This window comes from Haliotis rubra, unplaced genomic scaffold (genome assembly GCF_003918875.1).
Source record: "Haliotis rubra isolate DU_JTF1 unplaced genomic scaffold, ASM391887v1 Scf4, whole genome shotgun sequence".
Lineage (NCBI taxonomy): Eukaryota > Metazoa > Mollusca > Gastropoda > Lepetellida > Haliotidae > Haliotis > Haliotis rubra.
Window position 1 is genome coordinate 6,810,494 of NW_025767079.1, and position 21,369 is coordinate 6,831,862.

The 21,369-nt window shown below is 39.5% G+C and overlaps 2 protein-coding genes across 2 annotated transcripts; both read left to right on the forward strand.

Annotated features, from left to right (window-relative positions):
- The first annotated feature begins 2,325 nt into the window (after positions 1-2,325).
- On the forward strand, positions 2,326-5,760 carry LOC124287154 (organic cation transporter protein-like). Its single transcript, XM_046723637.1, has 4 exons — positions 2,326-2,598; positions 4,331-4,752; positions 4,931-5,164; positions 5,622-5,760. The coding sequence occupies exons 1-4, from the start codon at positions 2,326-2,328 to the stop codon at positions 5,758-5,760; spliced, it is 1,068 nt and encodes a 355-aa protein (XP_046579593.1).
- Positions 5,761-7,262: 1,502 nt separating this feature from the next.
- LOC124287055 (solute carrier family 22 member 5-like) lies at positions 7,263-10,719 on the forward strand. The gene is made up of 3 exons (XM_046723524.1): positions 7,263-7,369; positions 9,413-9,485; positions 10,192-10,719. The coding sequence occupies exons 1-3, from the start codon at positions 7,308-7,310 to the stop codon at positions 10,438-10,440; spliced, it is 384 nt and encodes a 127-aa protein (XP_046579480.1). The 5' UTR covers positions 7,263-7,307; the 3' UTR covers positions 10,441-10,719.
- Positions 10,720-21,369: the final 10,650 nt, after the last annotated feature.

Here is a 21,369-nt window from a genome sequence, read left to right on the forward strand (position 1 = left end):
GGCATGGTGAAGAGCCTAAACCAGCTACAGACAAACACGTTCCGCGGATTGGGATAGTGCATGTCGTTAAGGCTTTCACTTCATTCTTTAGAATAGTATGTATAACATATTTAGCTATGTAAACTTCACCATTACGGTTTTAACGAAATGTTAAGCAACAATAAGTAACAGTTACATATGATTTCTCACGATTATGATAATGAAATAATTGGCATTCGGAATATCATTTCAAAAGACTTAAAACTGATCTTAAAAGTTTTAGTTGTCATAAGATTTTCATTAGTATATCTTTGAATGCAAAGAACAAAATGGTTGCTAGCCATAACAATCTGTCACCTAATTGTCATTTGCCATATTTCGTTTGGAATTTACGTATGGCAAGAGAACAGGTGTCCTGCTTATCCACGGGGAAGATAGACTTTATGGGCGTATAACAGGTGATTCTGTAATGCAGTAGCAGGAAAACATTTTGAGAAGAATTCCTCTGAAATCCGCACACGAAAAGAACTTATTACAACCAGTTCCAATCTTCAGTGCATGTGCTTAATTTGGTCGCTCATGTATTTGACTGTGGCTATTTAATATTCAAAAGGAAGACTTACTAATGAGGTTTCTTGAGCTTTCATTTAGGGATACATTTCTGGTGTCCCCCGCCGTGATATAGCTGGAATATTGCTAAAAGCGGCGTAAAACTAAACTCACTCACTCATTTAGGGATATATAATATGGTACAGTTTTAACGACAAAAGTAACTTCCACAACTGTTAAGTTGAACCAGGAACCTTGTCCATATATAAAAGAAGAAGTTTCTGAAATAATCACACGACACGGATCTGTGTCGTGTGATTATTTCCGAGGAGAAGATCCGTGTCGTGTGATTATTTCCGAGAAGAAGATCCGTGTCGTGTGATTATTTCCGAGGAGAAGATCCGTGTCGTGTGATCATTTCCGAGGAGAAGATCCGTGTCGTGTGATTATTTCCGAGGAGAAGATCCGTGTCGTGTGATCATTTCAGAGGAGAAGATCCGTGTCATGTGATTATTTCAGAAACTTCTTCTTATATATGTACTACTGTACGCTCGGTATTCTCATCACTTTCTTTATATATATATAGACACACATAATATTCGGATTCCACATACCAACATGCGACTGTGGCACAAAAGACTACGCCGTGTTACATCTGAAGTAGTTTCCAAACCTGCACAGATAAGGGACTTCGGAGGTCCAAAGACATACTTAGATCACACTTGAGTGAGTGAGTGAGTTTAGTTTTACGCCGCTTTTAGCAATATTTCCACCAATATTCCGCGGCAGTGGACACGTGAAATGGGCATCAAACATTGTGCCCATGTGGGAATCGAACCTTGGTCTTCAGCATGACGAGCTCACGCCTTAACCACTAGGCTTCCCCACAGCCCCTAGGTCATACTATAGAGGAACATACGTAGTCAAACGAGGCAATAGTTGCGAAATACTTCCAACTAATTATACAACTGATACATTTGATATATTCAGGAAGGTAATTATTACAGATTTTGAATCATAGTCACGACATAACGTGACCTGGCATATCCTGTGCCACGTACTTATTTGAGTCATAACTAAATCTGAGCCACTTTGTTAAAGAGAGCAGCACCTGCGGACATCCACCTACTTTTAACTATTTTTTTCTTTTGAAATAGGTGAGTATCTGCGAGCCATTTAGTATCCGAACGAGGTACATGACATTATATGCATTGCAAAACAGTTTTTTTCTATCAGTTTGGATATGTGCTTACGAAAACCACGGCATTAAAATTGTTTTTCTAAACGTTTTTCTCTGTTCTATATTTATATAGGAACAGGGTATATTTATGGCCGCCACGAAGACTCAGTTTAAATAGAGTTTTTGAAAAATAACTGAATGTACTGTCGTTGGTTCAAGAAGTTCATGCTGAAGAAGAAGACACAAGTACTTCTATTTTGGTAAAACGAATTACACACCATTTAACATCGACACAAGTAGATTGGAGGATTGAAAAGGTTTCTACTACCACCACCATTACTACTATAAAACAAGATTTCATTACTGACGTTCGTACATTTTGAAGCCATCTGCAACGCCCAAAACGGATCGTGTACAATCAGTGTATTGCCTGGTGGTTTTGACCAAAACTGTAATAGTGAGAACCACGAAAAATCTGATTTTGTTTTGATTATGACAACTACAATGCCATTCTCTTGCCATGAACTGAATTGTTTTGCCTGAGGTATTTTCCTTTTCTATTTTAGATCCATCGTATTCAATCGATACAACAATTGTCACAGACAACAAATACCACCATGCACCTTGAAGGTCTTATTGATGACATTGGTGGATTTGGTCTTTACCAACGACTCCTAATTCCAACATTGGCGTATTCTAAGGTAATAGTTGTTCCAACGATGCTAATGATGTCATTTGCTGGTGTGGAACCTGACTGGTGGTGTGCTTCTGGTGATGATGAACTCAGCCAATGGAACACGAGTCCACTGAACGGAAGTTATAAAAACTGTTTTTGGAACGGGACATGTGAGAGGAAGTTCAGTGACGTCATGGATACGGCAGTGACAGAGGTATGTTCCTTATCTTTCAGATTCGTTTATATGATTTTGAAATTGGCGTACAAGGCAGTGGTGGTTTAAACTAAAGTAACCTTCTCAGAAAATGAGATTTCCGAAATGGCCTACTGTTTAACAAATTTCATCAGTTTCAGTTTCCTTATCGAACACCAACTCTTAAATGATGTTCAGCTGCAGGAATGTTTTGCAGAATGAAGATATTTCAGTTCATGATGACGATTTCAGTACATTTGGCTGCCAAGACTTATCATACTCCTACCAACCTATTGTTCATTTGAAAACAGATGACTCGGTTGTTGGTAATAACCTGCATACTACCAATTTTACAATCAGTATGGATGCTGTCGAACGCTGGGCTGAAAACAAACAGAAAAGCTGCACCTGTTGAATGTGTCTTTGTGGATTGAGTCAGCTCTTAATGTTGTCATTGCTCCAGCAGAAAAGTGAGAAAAGAACTTGAATAAATCAGTTTTGTCCCAGTCATCTGTCATTCAAAATCTGCTTAACTCAGAAGGCAAGTTTGTAATTTCGCAGACTGGCAATCACATTAATGCTTTACTACGTTAATTTTGGGTCGAACGAATTGGCATAAGTGACACATGAAATAGTTTTAAGGTTAAATTGTTAACTGGGGAAGAAATATGCACTGTGAGATTTTGGTTGGAGTTTACTTCTTGAAGACATCTCCATTTTTATTATATTCTTAAGGGTGAAATACTGTAAATATTGGTGAAAATAAAAATGGTATTTTCACTGAGTAGAATAACATGTTATTTCACTGAGTAGAATATGATTTTTGCCTGGAACTACTTTCTGATAAAAGATGTCTCAATCATATATAAACAAGGATCAAAATATAATAAATAGAGCATTATGTGAATGTTGTCAAATAGCATGTATATTTCATCTCGTTGATATGTTCACAAGTTATCAACTTTGTCAGACCACTCGATGAAATATACATGTTATTTGACAACATTAACAAAATATTCCTCTATGATTTTTGCACTAGATTCTTCTGCTCTGTCAACAAAGGGGTATACATATATATAGCAGGCTCCAGCAAACGTACCATCTGTCGCAACCATTATCTTTAACCCACAATACAGCCATTAAAGACCTTTCATATATTCAGAGAAGCTAAGTTGAGACCAATTAAATGTTACCCTGAGAATACTCAATTATATATGTCACATGAGATTTCCTCTTTGGCATTGTCAGTATAACCTTATATACCTTAACTTGTTGTAAATATCTATAGATCATATGAATATATTATCTCAGACTGGTATCCACGTGGTCGTAAATGTTTAATTAACATTTCCAGAAAAAGATTTAGGTGAAGGAAACCTAGTCAGCGACTTCTTTGCCTCGGGATTTAAGCCTTGAAAGTATGCTGTGTTTTTGTCAAAACATGAATAGTCAATAAACATCAACTACCAATTTCAAACAGTGAAAAAATACAGATGTGACTGATAGATATGTAATATATTGCTTTTTTATTTGATTGTGTTTGTTGGAGAAAACACAGACGGCAACAGAACTCTGAGCCCGAGGTTACTTTCAATGTCAAGATACAAGTCACCAACATAGTCTACAATGAATCGTTTGGGACTTTCCACAAAGTGTAAATCATTATTAAGATGGAAACAGAACGTCATCAATCAATCCTACCTAATCTTAAAAGTTACTAAACTTAATAACGCTTCTGTTTCCTTTGTTGTAGTGGAATCTGGTCTGTGAAATGAGTTGGGTCAGCAATGCTACAATATCTATTCAAATGGCTGGGTTGCTCTTGGGTGCAATAATCTCTGGCTACTGTGCAGATAAATACGGACGGAAGAAAGTCTTCTACGGTGGAATATTTGTACTCTTCCTTGGAAATGTCGTGTCAGCCTTTTCCGTGTCCTGGATCATGTTTACAGTTGTGAGGGCATTTCTTGGTGTAGGATGTGGTCTGATACTGGCAACTGTATACCTGTACCAGATAGAATTTGTTGGAAAGAAATGGCGAGGTTTTGTTGCATCACTGCCTGATTGGGCGTTAGGGATGCTGATATTGAGTCTTCTAGCTAAATGGCTTCACAACTGGAAATGGCTGCATCTAGCAACGGCAGCCTTGACATTTCCTTACCTCTTCACGTGGTTGTAAGTATTAGGATAAAAGAACGAAACGCGTCTTGTCTGAAGTACCCAATAATGAAGAGAATTAGATATTTGTAACAACACATTTTGCCATTTAATTGATGAATATATCTGGGAATGTTTTCAATTAATAGCTGTTGTTGATGGAAACGTGTTTGACCGTTTTTAACTGCTCTTTTAGCGTTGTACCAGAATCGCTTCGTTGGCTTTCTGTGAAAGGGCGTTTGGAGGCTGCGAAAAGTGTCATCAACAAAATGGCGGCCTTGAACAAGAAGCCAATTCCAGACACTTCCATTTTAGAACTGATAGCTAAGGAGGATAAGACAGAGGGGGAAAAGACAAGGAACTACTCTTATTTGGATCTTATGAGGACAAAGAAACTCTCCAAGAAAACGTTTTTTTCATGTTTCATCTGGTAAGACTGAAGTGTTCATCCTCTATGTTTCAGAGTGACTTTCCAGAAAGATTTGTAATACAATTAATCGGTATTGCATGCAAATATTGTAATGTTGTATGACTGGTTCTTCAATCATATTTACCTTTTTTAATCATATTTACCTTCTGATTTCTATTAAAAAAAAGAAATTGCCTTCACTATGAGGTTCTAACATTTCAGTTTTGCAACTGTTCCATACTAGTTTGCATCAACAAAGTAAATATATATTCTTACATTGTTGTTGAATTCAATAATTATAAAGGCTGACTGAGTGCACTTTTCGCTTCACTGAGGTATCAAAAGAATGAAAACAATACACTGATTCATACAGTTTGAACATTGGTTTTCCGATTCTTACCTCAATAAACCAAAACAACACACAGTCAATCTGTAATTGAATGCTACGATAGTGTAATGGTTTTGTTTCTCCCAATAGGTTTTCCTGTTCTGTTGTGTACTATGGTATAGCCTTTGGTCTGAAGAATCTGTCCGGTGATTTCTACCTGAACATGCTATTGATGGCTCTCACAGAGTTGCCTGTGACTCCCTGTATCATCTTCATCACGTCCTTGTGAGTTTTCAAAATGGAAATCTGATCTGTGTCACATTATGTGATACTGTGATGCATATTTAACGAATTAGTTTTCCATTTTCAAAGAAATACATCTTCTTAGGGAAAGGTTTTGAAAACTTACTGATCGAAGTAATGTGTTAACCAATTGTTTTGTCTTTGTTTAATTGTCAAAAAATATACCCTGTATTTGAATGGTAGCTGTGAGAAAAAATCCCAGATCAGTAACGAATGGACGAATGAGTGAACGCATTTTCCTTTAAGCCGCATCAGCAAATTTCCAGCTATTCGCGACAAGGCGATGACCAGCTTCAACAACGTGATATGTTTCTGTTGCAAGCTATTGCAGCCCTAAAAGAAACTACCTCACTCGGGAGTAAGGGTGGCCCTTTCGTCTATGGCGCTGGTCCCTCTTTAGAGTTACGTCCCTTGAGAAAGTCAGAAACCTGAGCTTCAAATCCCAGTTCCCCGATTATGATCCAAGGTTTTTAGATTCATAGCCGTGCACTAGCGTTTCATCAACCTCGTGAACGTCGTAGACGTAACACTTTGGTCTTTTGTCCAACACTCATACAGACTCGGGTTAGAATTGGTCTTCAGGAACCCGTGCTTCTCACAAGAGGCTACTAACGGTATCGGGTGGTCGAGCTGGCGGGCTTGGTTGACACATGCCATCGTATCCCAATTGTGTAGATCGATGCTCATTCTATTAATCACTGGATCGTCTGGTCCAGCCTCGATTATTTACAGACCGCCGCCATACAGCTGGAATGTTGCTGAGTGTGGCGTTAAACAACAAGAACAAAAACATATTTCGTCCAACATTGTGCTGAAACGACTTGATATATGTTAAAGATGTCGTTTAACCCCACACACTCACTATCTCAATCACTTAATGTTTTCATTTCAATTGCAATTTACAGTTTTGGAAGGCGAACCGGATCTGTGGTGTCATTCTCCCTGACCGCTGCATTATGTTTCGGACTGGCAATTTCAACACGGCTGGGTACTGTCTGCTTAACTGGTTTTTTAAGATAATGTGTTTGGACATCGCACTCATCAATATTCCAGCAATGTGACGCGATCACTAAATACCGAGTCGAGACAAGGAAATCCAGTGGTTGACTTCGTAAGCATCGATTAAGACAGTTGAGGCGAGCCTGTACATGTTTGTCAACCCTTTCGGCGAGCTCTTCAACACTGGATCTGAAAGGAGAGATAATGTTGTAAAAGTTGAAGGAGAAATCAGTTTAGCAGGTCGATGTTTTTGTTTGTCGATGCAAGTGTGTTTTTAGTTAACACTGCTTGACAACGGTACAAGAATCTGTATCGAAACGTCGCACTCACGAATAAAAAGAAGTTGTTATCCATAAAGTTTGTTCTATATTGTACTTCCCAACTTCTAAAATGCCACTCAAAGAAGTTAACACTGTTTTATCTTTTACTATCTTTAAAAATATAATAGAATACAGTTCTGCTTCTGTATGTTTAGCACCTGCTGATGAAAGGGGAAATTACGTCAACGCATGCGCGATAGCAGCCAAATTTACAATGATAATAGGATGGATGGTTGTTATGACTTTGACCGCGGAACAGTTCCCTACAGTCATCAGGTAAGAAGCATCTCCAGGTGCACCAGGAGAATCGATGATTACATAGCCATTGCTGCCCCGTTGTGGGAGTTGAAATTGACACTGTTTCTTTCCATTAGTTACGTCTGATTTGCCTTTGAATTTCTTCACTGAGTTGATCATGTATCCCGATGTAATCTGTTTCACATCTGAGACCATCTGGGATTTCTAATCTTTTAAATCGTTAGAGCACTTACTGAACTTCATTTAGAAGTGATTCACATAAAGGCACAATTTAAAAAATGTCAACTCATTTTGAGGAACACGACGTTTCGGAATCTATTCCTGCTCCTTCATCAGGTGAAAGAAAAAAACAAGGTTACGACAATAAACAAATAAATTTATCCATTCATAAAAAGTTGTGTAGGTGATAAGCATTATGACACTTACAAATGTCATGTTCCTCAAAATAGAGAAGCTGACATCCATATTCTTACTTTTAGTTAATTTTAGAACACAACAGCGATACATATATATTAAGGTTTCTACACTGCTTGATGGTTTCACAATGCATTTCTTGGCGTACAGATTTCGGACTAACATTTTATGTCAGCTTGGGAATCACAGCCTGGGCTGCATAGTGCATGTGCAATGTTTTCCTTTGGCAACTCTGGTTATCAAATGTTCCGAGGCAAGTCTACTATTCATACACGACCACCTCGAGCACAAATATCAGCCATCTAAACATTACTTTGCCTATTATGAGCAAACGTTTCTATCTGGAAAATCACCCATACGTGCAAAGTATATTACATTGTACCACTCCACACGCAATACAGCAGGTTGTTCCTACTTCTTTAAATCAACCTCTGAAGATTCAGCAACCCCTGCTTGTCGTAAGAGGCGATTAACATGATTGGTTGGTCAGTCTCTCGGACTTGAATGGCACTTGATATCGTATCCCAAAGCGGTTCCGAGTGGCCAGTGAATGGTCCTGTGCAGCCAACAGAAAGTCTTCTGTTTTTACGTTTCAGGCCAGCCGACTTCAACCAAGCGAAGGACTCGCCAGGGTTGCTCCTCTCGTCAACACACTGCACGTAAACTCGGTGCAGCGGTCTTGCAGAGAGTCTTCCTTTGAAAAACCTTCTTTGAGTCTGAGTCTGTGCCTGTTCGATATGGCATTTCGCTTGGTTGGCACTCTTTTCTGTATTGTCCAGCAGTACAGGACCATTTACAAAATCAGATTGTGTCCAATTTCCTTGCCTCGTTTACGAAAACTGTAGAATGCCTTGTTTTCATCATGTCGCTCAAGAAGACCATCAAACACGTGTGGAAAGGCACACTGTGATGAAGAGCCTTCACGTTAGAGAATACAATATAGGACGTCAGTACCAAAGGAAACCCAATCATGACTTTTCTCAGAAACAAGTTCCGTTTGATGCAAAAGGACAAAAAGCTGTGAAAATTATATGAATGGATCACTGAAAATCAGTAATGACTCCAGGTGTTCGTGAAAAGGGTAAGCATGTCCTGCTCTACCATTCACACAATTTCCCGTAACATGGAAGTATTTTTGCCTAACGCCACACAGCATTACTCCTGCCATGCGACGGCGTTCTGTAAACAAAGCAGACAATCAAGTGGTCAATGGAGTGGACAATCCACCTAGATAATTTCAAATTACTGTTGAATTACAGAGATTCCGATACTTATAAATAAAGAAAAATCTGTGGAAAATATATCTTATTGGGGGTCACCTTTTATGTCTCCTTTTTCGACCATTTCTTTATAAGTTGATCCAGTAGCATACAATGGTGAATCCCGGGCACCAGCAGAGACATGGACCCAATTGGATTGAATATAGAACATATTAATCATAGATTTTTCGTATACGAGTGTTTTACCTTGAATTTCTTCTTTCATCCTATCAATAAAATTGCTATTTAGATAAAAATATATAATGATGATGTGATAAAATATCTGCAGCAGAGAGAGGCTGCGTCTTGGCATAGTCAGCATCATTAACGCGGAAAGAAAAGTCTAGTTTTGTCACATTGTAATGAAGCCATGTATTTATTTTCCCAGAAACTTGGCGTGCGCCGCCCAGAGTGCTGCTGCAAGAATCGGTGGTATTCTCGCTAGTCAAGTCTTATCACTGGTCAGTTTCTAGTAACAAATCACTTACAGCAATATATATATACAGAATGTGTGTGTGTATGTGCGTGTGCGTTTGTGTGTGATTCTTGCACCGCATTGCCATATCTATTAAATATATTTATCAGCAGATACCAATGGCAGGAAGCGCACGGTGCAAATATGAAAGATAGAGTCTCTCTCCTATTCCTCTTTTGCCTAGAGTTCTAGGGATCATGATCACTGGTCCAATGTTATTAATGCATCATCACATGGATCAGAGAATGGGATTCGCTAACATTCGGGTTTTCACTGATCTCCGATTTCCAAGATTGTAGAATTAGGCAACTAACGGAATCGGGCAATCAGGACCAGTGGAAAGTGTACGGTTCAATTCGTGTAATACTCGTGAAGATCGGGTTAGAATTGTCTTCACCAACCCATGTTTGTCGTAAGAGGAGACAAACGGGATCGGATGGACAGGTTCACTGACTGGGTTGACACATGTCATCGTATCCTCCTAATTGTATAGATCGATGCTCATGATGTCAATCACGTGATGGTCTGGCTCAGTCTCGTGTATTTTCAGACCGTCGTCATATAGCTGGAATATTGCTGAGTGCGGTGTTAAACAACGAACAAAATTCTTTCATTTGTGATTCATGTTGTTCTCTTTTGTGTGATGACTCGGTGGTATTGATGTTTTGCTTAAGGAATAATGATCACTACAGGGTGGAACTAAGGACCTCATGCTGCCCTTCATTGCTATGGGAATTCTGGTGGTTCTAAATATTCTTGCCACCATTGGTCTCGAGGAAACCAGAGGGAGGGCATTGGAAGACACTATGACCTTCACTTCTAAATCTGATACAGATTGGAGTGAACACAAATCGGACAACCTTGGAACGCCTCTCGTGTCCTGCGCCATGGAATCGTGTGACAAAGGGAAAGATGAAAGTGACGAACAAACTGTGAAGTAGAAACACCTGACAAACTTGAAGATCGTGGCTATAGCTAAACGTGACACGTTGGTCAGAGATGAATTTAATTATACAGATTAGGTATATTGTAACGAGAAATAATCTGGATGTGAATTTAGCTGACTTTTTCCATTTTTCTGTTTAACTTTTGTCGGAATTACCATGATCTGATGTTCTGGCTTAAATACACATTGTAAATTCTGTTGAATCTATTATTCCTGATCGACTGCATTACAGAAAACTGATGTAGTTACAGACTGATTAAACTGTTTCTGTTCACAAAACTGTTTGCCATTAATTATTCATTACTTACCCGCGAAGGTCCGAGTGAGAATTGGTCTTCAGCAACCCATGCTTGTCGTAAGAGGCGACTAACGGGGTCAGGGAGTCAGGCTGGCTGACTTGGTTGACACATGTCATTGTATCCCATTTGCGTAGATCGATGTTCATGATGTTGATAACTGGATTGTCTTGTCCAGATTCGATTGTATATAGCTGGAATATTGCTGAGTGCGGCGTTAAACAACATGTTAACCAACCACTTGTCATTAATAGCGGTATGACTTGGATACAAAACGGAATTACCCCCTCAAAATTATTATAAAAAAACATGTGGTTGTCAAGTTTGTTATTTTGTTGCGGATATATGACAGCGGCCTGCAAATCATCAGGCCAGTCACCAAGGCTGATTTCATTATTTCGGAAGACAGTTATAAGGGCCTATTCTAGCCCAGTTTTCCCACAATGTACGAAACATACAGCCCGGTGAAATAGATAAAAGTCACTCACGTAATAAATATTCTGGATACACGATTTATTAATTATCTTGAACTTGAATCTGATGGACAACTGTATTATCATTTGACATTACTTTGAGTATAGCTTATTTGTTATCGGGCAAAGAAGGTGTAAGAATAAAACAATCTGGACAATCAATTGTGTTGCAAACAAGCCAGGACAAGACCATGAGTTTGACCCAGGCAATCATTGAGTTATCTTCATCAGACGATTAGATAGAGCAGTAGGTCTAGGGATGCCGATTGTCGCTGAAAGGATTGACGTTCATAGTCTCCGTTATTTCATCTAATAATAGCACTGATAGGAGGAGGTCACCTTGTAGCACTGCCATGCAGGAGTAACATAACCGTGTCTGTATTGGGAGACGTATCAGTCTGTTTAACTGCTGGTGAAGTGCACTGATAGGCGTAGGTCACCTTGTCAAAGTTCCAGTCTCTGCTTAACAAAGCCACGTCTGTAATGAGCGACGTATACAGTCTGTTTTACAGCTGGTAGCTGTGATTGTAGTTAGCTGTAGCACGTTCAATTTACCCTCTCCTTTAACATATAATTGTACATATAATTTCAAAATGCCCACCAACATTGATTAAAAGAGAAATATGTTTGTAACATCCTTCTAAGGTCGTCAAATCACATGTTTCAATTAGTGGTGTTGACTCTGGTTTGAAACCTCTGGTTGGCCAATCAGAATTGAACGTGTTGTTTCGAACAATCCAATATAGAACTCAGGGAATTAAGCAAATGTGTATCTGACCAACCTGTGTCATGCTTATTGGTTGCAGAGTGTATGCAGTGTAACGTGACGTATTAACTGCACCTACAAGAGTTGGATCAATTCCAGCGTAGTAGATGACTCCTCTGTAAAGCAACATGTTGATGGGCCTGGCGTCCAGTGTGGTCACCTCTGTGCTTATATCATCGCCCACGGTCATCTTCATCAGTTTCCTGTCGCTGTTATAATACAACACACCAGCTGACTGGTCAAAAAATACAGCATGCAAGAAACCTCCCGTATCTAATGTTCTCAGACCTTGACCATCATACGTTACTGTGATCACTGCATGATAAACACACGCATATATCCGCCTTCTCTTTGTGTCAAGAGTTATCTGCCTTGGAGATTTTCTGAACAGGTATAACTCAGTGATAACAGTGAGTTCTTCGCCCTGTGTAGACATGCGGCTGATTGAGTGTCGGGGAGTTAGTCTGGATATGAATACAATGTCCCGATCCTCATCCACTGCCATGCCTAATGTCCGTATATTACTTCTCAGTTCTGTCACCTGATTTGTATCCAGGGTAGAGGCGAATATAGAGTAAGGCTGGTTTGACCCAATCAGAAGAGTGTTCGTCTTTGTTAAGTAGGCGAGGCAATTAACATATTTCATAGCAAAATGTTGATAGGTACTGAGATGGTTACTCTGGATGCTGAGTTGACGAAAATAATGGGTGAAACTTGTCCAAATTGGAGCAATCAAGATCCTACTTCTCTCCTCCTCTGGCTTGGGTGTCGTCACTGACGTCGTCGGCGCAGCTGAACTGGAGGATAAGGTAACATTGACAGTGGCGGCGGTACAAGCAGGCACACTGACAGATGCTTTCAGTTCTGATATTTGGGACTGGTACGTTTCATTCAGTGCCATGAATTGCTTGATGTTTGTCTCGAGATCGGCTGAGTAAATAGAACACTTCCTTAGCTCCATTTCCAGTTTGTCTTTATCTCTGAGACAGATGTCACTCGAGTTTTCTGGATTCCCAATCTGTGTCGTCTCCAGGACAGATTCGCTAACTACATTCGTCTCGTTTTGGAATTCTTTGAATGATTTAGAGACATAGTGTAACTGCCTCTTCATATTATGGTATTCATGTTTCAGATGCTGCACTTCAGAGACAACCTCACTCTTTACCATGTCAGGAAGAGACTCTCCTTTCAGAATCTCGGACATGGCATTTTTCACGAGATCCAGTATGCTTTCCTTTAATTCATCTCTCAATGATGACTTTGCAACATCTATCATATGGATCACCTTTTGTTCCACACGGAGAATATCAACCTTGTTATCAAGCAGCACTTCCTCAAACTGGTCCAATCTGTTAATTACAGACACTCCATTGTCCTGGCAGTTACAAAAACAAAACAGGGAGGCGCACGTCAGCAACAACGAGCGACATTTAAACTCGGCCATCTTAAGAACTGAACGATACCAACCGAGAAACCTTGTTGTTTGAGCGGTGACGACGTGCACACCTCGGTATTGCACAACCCATCCATGTGCTGATTGGCTGGCGTAAGTTTCAAGTAAACATATACAGTGTTATCATCAGTGTTATGGGTCGACCGTTATCTTCTGGGCGTACAGAACACTATGTTATCACTATTTACCTGATGTAGCTTGGAACGCTATCGTTGGTAATGATATTGCAACACGTAAATTAGAAATGTTAGCAGCCTCAGTTCTCCATTTTGTAACCTACATTTGTGCACATTATACCAAAACGCCTACCAAAAAGGATTGAGAATGAACTACCCTGTCAGTAGAAGCTTCTGTCGTTGAGATTTGAATTTTCTGATTATCAACTCAAATAATAAATTGTTATTTGAACAACATAAATCGTGTTCCATTGACTCAATGTTCCGGACTGAGGAATGATTTATGGTCTCAGCAATATTTCAATATTCCAGTAAACTGTGGTAACTTCGTTACTTTCACTTAGTGTGAGGGGTGGTGGGGTAGCCTAGTGGTTAAAGCGTTCACTCGTCACGCCGATGACCCGGGTTCGATTCCCCCACATGGGTACAATATGTGAAGCCCTTTTGTGGTGTCCCCTGCCGTGATATTGATGGACTATTGCTACAAGCGGCGTAAAACTAAACTCACTCACGTATTCACTCACTCACTTAGTGCGAACCCCCGTAAATACAGTCCCGCAGAAGCACATGAGTGGGTAGGAGCTTACTGACCATAACTTCTTGCAAAATGATTCCATGTCTTATCGATTGGCCAACTAGGAGAACAATGGTGTTGGGATTTTTTCAGTTAATGTCACCCGAAACAGTAGGACCAAGACCAGTATCACACACATGTAGAATATTATCATCAATTTACTATTGAGGTTTTCTACTAGCGTGTTGGGGTAAACACTTGCCGCAGGGATAACCAAACATGGATGACAAGAAGAGGAAGTATCCTTGTGTATTCGGTTTTCGGTCATGTAAGGATTGTCGACCAACGTAACATAAAGTGCATGAATAAATCGATAATAGACTAACCTACCTCGTTTGTTTGTTATTTATTTATGATATTCAGATAGCTGACGGATTAACCTCGTGTTTCACCCGCACAGCAGGCCTCATATTTCGCTACGCAAAGATCGTGAATGCGGAAGTGACGTCGTCTGTTTTCGTTCACTTCATTGGTTCTCCGTACAACAGAAATCTAATAGCAGTATTCGTGCTATGCTGATATTTTTATCCCACCGGCATGTAATGCGGTGGGATATAGTCGTCGCCTCGTCCGTCTGTCCGTCCGTCCGTCCGTAATCATTTTGTTTCCGGAGCATAACTCAAAGACCGTTCGCTATTTTTCAACAAAAATTGGTAGATATGTCAAACATAACCTTAAGTGGAGCCTTTTGCTGTTTGCAGATTTTGGGCATTTTTATTTTTCCCGGTTTCCATGGAAACGATTCGGACTTAGTCCCAAAAGTGAGGGGTGGGCTTCGTTTCCGGAGCATAACTCAAAGACCGTTCGATATTTTTCAACAAAAATTGGTAGATATGTCAAACATAACGGATGGTGGTGCCTTTTGCTATTTGCAGATTATTGTCATTTTTATTTTTCCCGGTTTCCATGGAAACGATTCGGACTTAGTCCCAAAAGTGAGGGGTGGGCTTCGTTTCCGGAGCATAACTCAAGAGCTGTTCAATATTTTTCAACAAGACTTGGTAGATATATCAAACAGAACCTTAAGTGGAGCCTTTTGCTGTTTGCAGATTTTGGGCATTTTTATTTTTCCCGGTTTCCATGGAAACGATTCGGACTTAGTCCCAAAAGTGAGGGGTGGGCTTCGTTTCCGGAGCATAACTCAAGAACCGTTCAATATTTTTCAACAAAACTTGGTAGATATATCAAACATAACCTTAAGTGGTGCCTTTTGCTATTTGCAGATTTTGGGCATTTTTATTTTTCTTGGTTTCCATGGAAACGATTCAGACTTAGTTGCAAAAGGGCAGGGTAAGGTTCGTTTCCGGAGCACAACTCAAAAACTTCTTAATATGTTTCAGCAAAAATTGGCAGATATGTGAGGCAGATCTTGAAGTGGTGCCTTTTGCTATTTGCAGATATTTATCATTTATTTTTTCCATGATTTCCATGGAACGATTTGCACTTAGTCTAAAATCAAGCTGGACTTTAAGTAACTGTCAGATGATTTGTTCTTTCAAAGATGTGGGGCCGGGGGGATATGTCATCTTCCGATGACTCTTGTTATAATATAAAGTTGATAAACATCCAGTCCAAAAAGAATATTTGTAATATACTGAAAGCCATTAAAAATGCAATTTGACATTCATACTTTCTTTACTCACACTAATTTCAACATATATCAACCTAACTGGCAGATATGTTTTAAGTGAACATCTGTGAATAATTTCATCTGGAAATGTCCAGTCAACAACAACATCAGTGACGCAACAACGACATCACACAAAGGAGGGGTCACTTGCAGTCAATATCGTGTGTGTCCACCGTGCGCTGCAAGACATGTAATGCTCGCAGTTTTTGGGGCATTGAAAGACACACATTTCTCAGGAACAGCTGTTTGATGGTCTGCAGCCTCTGATGGTCTGTGGTCTGATTATGACACCACCCCCTCCAAAACGATCATGTTGGCGCAAGTCTTTCTCCTTTACGTCGATAAATCTGTTGACATCCATCTGCAAAGGATAAGTTAAACCTGGATTCATCTGAAAAAATGACATCTGGCCATGTCCTGTTGCCAAGATTGGCCCCATTTGCTGCCCAACGCTGTCTGTCAAGTCTGTGGCGATGCAATAAGGTTGGACCACGGTACGGGTGACGACACCGGATGTTGAAGGCAGCAAGGTGTCCTTGCACCTTTTGGGCGCTGAAATGACGTTGACTTGTCCCAATTGTCCTCCTTGCCTAATCATCAGCTGTTTGGAACCGATTTCGCAAGTGTGAAACTCGGATATTGCGGTTTTGTCGAGCTGTTATCACAGGTGGTGCACCAGGTCGCGGACGATCAGCAACACTTCCGGTAGCCCGAAAACGTTGTCTGAGTCGACTTACAGTGGATGGATGCACATTAAAGTGCCTGGCAATCATCACATCTGAAGCACCTTGGCTGACCATACCGATAACCTGATTCCTTTTGTCTTGTGTCAAGTGTGGCATTTTCTCAAAGTGATTGAGTTCCACAATTCCTTGTGCTTTTACAGGGCCTGGGTGCAGGTAATGCATGTGCACAACGTGTTTCATGAATGTGGTTGTGTTAACGAGAAATGTCAAAGGTTCAGTTTTAAGTATCAAAGTTCATGTGAAAGGAATGCTCCGGAACTCGAAACGGGCCAGAATAACAGCCTTTTATCCCTACATCCTCTGTATCGCAGGAAAAAAATCTTCAATAGAACTTTTGTAAGTTTCAGGACAACATATACCAATTGCGTTTTTAATGGCTTTCAGTATAGTTCCAATAATAATTATTAGAAACTATGGTCGTAATAATTTCATGTCAAAGTTAATCATGATAAGACTTTGCTAGTTACATCACATGTCCAGGCATGTTTCACTCCTCCGGTTCGCGCTGACAAGGGCACCAAAACTCATCAGAAGATCTCACTACACATACGGAGGTGCACAGCTTGAGGTGGACCCAATTACAGTATGCAGGATGAGTACACTGGGCCCATGACACAGAATTATTCATTGCAGTTTCGAAAATTAAATGAGTATTTTAGAAAATCGTAATAAGAGATGACCCTATCCAGTTTCCATATATTTTTTTACGACGGCAACGCCACGTGATATGTCATGTGATAATGATACGTCATACCATAAACAAGCAGACGACGCTATACTGAAAAGGTGGAGCTGACGATATTTTAGATATAGCATTTTGATTACATGAAAATTTATGCATTAGTAAACTCTGTTCTAAAACGTAACATTTACATGTGTTTGCAATCATGTACCTTACTAAATTTCACACGAAGCATTTTGTTAGTCAGAGCTGAAGCAGTCGACCTCCTGCTAAAAATAACTTGTCTGGTGACGTAATATCTCGCTCATAACCGCGAGAAATGAACACGAAAAACAGATGACTTGAGGATATTCCAATCGAAATAAATTAAAATGAGCAGGACTTCCCTCAAATATCACCATCGCCAACAACAATCTATCGGAATCGGACAAACACGTCTGTGTTAAAAGGAATATGCCATTTTGATATATTTGTGTTAATCTGTTTATGATTAGCACCAGCTGGTGAGAAAAGAAACTGCATTAACGCATGCGCATTAACTGCCAACTTAACAATTTGTGTAGATGGCAGATTGCGCTGAAGAATAGTTCCCTACAGTCATCAGGTGAGCGATACTTTTAACATAGTTCCACTTCAGGCACAATACAGCTGGCGGTTGTTCCAAGTTCCTTAACTTAACTCTTGAAGATCCGGGTTAGAATTGATTTTCAACAGCCCATACTTGTCGTAAGAGGCACGCTGTCGGGGTTGACAAATGTCATTGTATCGCAATTGCGTAGATTGATGCTCATGCTGTTGATCAGTGGATTTACTCATTTTTCTTCAGACAGTCGCCATATAGCTGGAATACTATTGAGTGGGGCGTTGAATAACAAACAAACCTTCATAAAATTCAGTGTGTTCCATATCATTCATTAATCAGATGACAATATATTGATATCGTATTTTCCAGCATTCAATATGGACAACAAATGATTTATTCCTAGGCAGAAACTTTAGCGAAGAATACAAATACATGAAACTTATTTACTGGAAATCATTTTGTGTTTGTAATGACCCTCAGGGCTACTTCTCTCATGTACATTAGGTGTACGCACACACACACATACTCTCTCTCTCTCTCTCTCTCTCTCTCTCTCTCTCTCTCTCTCTCTCTCTCTCTCTCTCTCTCTCTCTCTCTCTCTCTCTCTCTCTCTCTCTCTCTCTCTCTCTCTCTCTCTCACACACACACACACACTAATATAATTTAAGATAATTAATTTCATTTTGGGAATTATTTTAATCCCGCCAATACTAGGGTGTACTGCTAAGTGGCAGTGTTTGTAGACTTTGTAGAACTACAGAGTTTCTGTTAAGATTCCCTCCTGATTCCCTATTTGTTTCCGAGATTCAAATCGTCGTATGTGCTTTCAAGGCACCCGACAGGACGGTCGTGATGCAGACATAAAACTTCATAACGCCCCCTGCCACAGTTTTTACCGATTGTATAAAAAAACCCAGAATCATTATTTGTTCTTCAACAAATCCAGTGAGCTCTTTATGGACTTATACAGTGGTGAAAACCTTTGTACAACTTTTTCCAAAATGGCAATAACAATCTGGTAGTGATACTTTTATCTAACATTAAGATTGTTAACGGAATTTACATATACCGACAACCTGTAACGCCAACATTGACAGGCGTTAACCAAAAGGGTTTAATCACCTCGCAAACTTCAATAAGGTTGTCAACGTAAGTCCATCGTGACGTGGCATCCATCTTCCAGGAGATGATATACATTATACATATCGCAGGGGTAAAAAGCTTAAGCCGTTGATTAGAGTTTGTCATCGGGAGCCATCGCATATGATCTGATATTTAAAATTCAGACGTATTACATCAGTTGGCATTAATAGATAATTTACTTAGCAATATCCACAATGGCTTTGAGTTGCGATTGGATTTCATATTTGTAATTATATCTTTTCGGAACAGTATTTGTTACGTGGGCACCGCGCCCACAGCTTCTCTTGCGTTACTCTTCAGGTGTCTATGAACATGAATAACGCATGTGTGAGTGTTGTATTGGGGAGCATACATGCAGCTGTGATCGCTCCATATTATATAATATTAATGATACAGCAGTGTGTATTTGATACATTAATTCAGTTGTTGACATTTACAAGTACAAGATATGTCTTCTTACAATCTTGGAATTTGACAAGCAATATGTTTTCCAGGTTCCCGCTTATTTATGTTCTCACTTTGTAAAGTTCAAAATATAATACACTAGTTCTCACTTTATAAAGTTCAAAATAAAATACACTATAACACAAGTAAGAAGTGAAAACTATATACAGTATTCATATCACCTCTGCATTTTAAACACCCAAAACGTTTATCCTAAAGACAAATTCATCTGCGGAGTTTTATGGATTTTGACACCAGATATGTAATTAGATTTTGAATAACGCCCATTTCTGATGAGGAATGGGCAACCGTCCTTATAAATTTGAAAAAGTACATTTGAAACACGGAACGATATTACACGTAACCGACTTAAAGGCACTAAATCACAGCACACTTCTCTAAAAATAAATAATGCATTTCTCTCAATAATACTAACTGTCAGCCCTCCGGGAAGCTACCATAAATTACTTATGTAGATAACAATCTTAAATTAAAAAGTTCGAATGGATTAATGCATCGTTGCATTAAATCGATTCTCGAGCCAAACATTATTTCAAGCGAACCCCATAGAGGTATGTCCCTTGGAGCGCTCTTTTCGAATATCCTAAGCACAACTTGTGATAAAGACCAGTTCGGCAAAGAGTTTTCGATGCACGGAGCAGTTGTTACATTGCATACGTGGCAAGTGTTCTCTGTTTGGAAGCTGTTCGCCTCGAAGCTTCAATTATCGATTTTAGGTAAGTCGTAAGGGAGAATAAATCTTTTATTGCATCAATAGGAAGCTAACGTGAGTGCATATGCCCCAGTATATGCAATATAGGCCAAAATATTGTCGAAAATGTGTGACATTGTGCCTTTAAACTAGATACATACATTTATTCAACACTCTTTTTTGGCACAGATGGCAATGTCGTCTCAGGAAACGATATTTGTTTTGCAGAGCCGCGATCCTTGGGCACAACCCAAACGTGTTATTATGGGTTTTAATCCCGGTCTGCCCCGATTATGCAGGCAGAACTTAACAGACCATATCGTAAATTGACGATGATATAGCCTTTAACCCGTAACACATTTTCAGTGACTGAAATTTATTCTGAAATATAATTGCGGCCGACATTCATACTAATCACACAAGCAACAGCCGGTGAGTCAATTTCAGCTTATGAATAGTTAGCACCCCGTGATATATCTGTCCTGACTAAGTGCTGTCCTTGGTGCTGGCTTTAGAGCGAAGCCTCCGGTAACTTTAGAGCTACTGTGTACATACGTCTCCTCCAGAACTATTTTACCAAAGGTATGTCGTCAACTATATAATGTTCATATATTCTGACACGGATATATACTGATTAACAAACATTTCCATTTAATTTGTGCGGATTAAAAACAACAAGATGTATTTGGCTGTAGCGTTCTTTCCAGGTCGTAACAGGTAACATTTCAATACTTCTTGTTGAAACTTTGAAATACGTAAGGACACGAGATGTTTGTCCCAGCGTTTGATTCATCGTGTCTCATAATGTATTCGGATGGTTAATGGACTAATAATGGATGGTGCTTGCTGTTTCCACAGATATTTGAGATTATTTAAATTATCAACAGGTGCATGTATGCATTGACGACACGGCTGTCTTCTTCTTGCCTTTGACTGGATACTTTGACATTGTAAGGTTTAATATTTAGTTGCTGAAAACATCTATCGTAAAGTAGAGCATGAGCACCCGTGTGTCGCCACTTACAACAAGCATGGGTTGCTGAAGACCAATTCTTACTCGGATCTTTACGGGTCAGATCATTATCGAATACTTACTTTACACTTCACGGTTAACATTCAAGTGATAATGACGGTAAATAAAACAACACTAATTCCACAAGGTTCGTGAAAAATATACATTTATTGAGAGGTCTTGTAAATGGGTTTTTGTTTCAGATCTCAACAATAACCGTGTGTAGTTTGTCAA

Excerpts from the sequence above, each read along its gene's own strand:
- LOC124287055 (XM_046723524.1), top strand. The coding sequence starts at position 7,308 with ATGATAATAGGATGGATGGTTGTTATGACTTTGACCGCGGAACAGTTC. Across the intron at positions 7,370-9,412 it reads CAGTTCCCTACAGTCATCAG|AAACTTGGCGTGCGCCGCCC; the intron begins GTAAGAAGCATC and ends TTATTTTCCCAG. Across the intron at positions 9,486-10,191 it reads CTAGTCAAGTCTTATCACTG|GGTGGAACTAAGGACCTCAT; the intron begins GTCAGTTTCTAG and ends TGATCACTACAG.
- LOC124287154 (XM_046723637.1), top strand. The coding sequence starts at position 2,326 with ATGCACCTTGAAGGTCTTATTGATGACATTGGTGGATTTGGTCTTTAC. Across the intron at positions 2,599-4,330 it reads TGGATACGGCAGTGACAGAG|TGGAATCTGGTCTGTGAAAT; the intron begins GTATGTTCCTTA and ends CCTTTGTTGTAG. Across the intron at positions 5,165-5,621 it reads TTTTTTTCATGTTTCATCTG|GTTTTCCTGTTCTGTTGTGT; the intron begins GTAAGACTGAAG and ends TTCTCCCAATAG.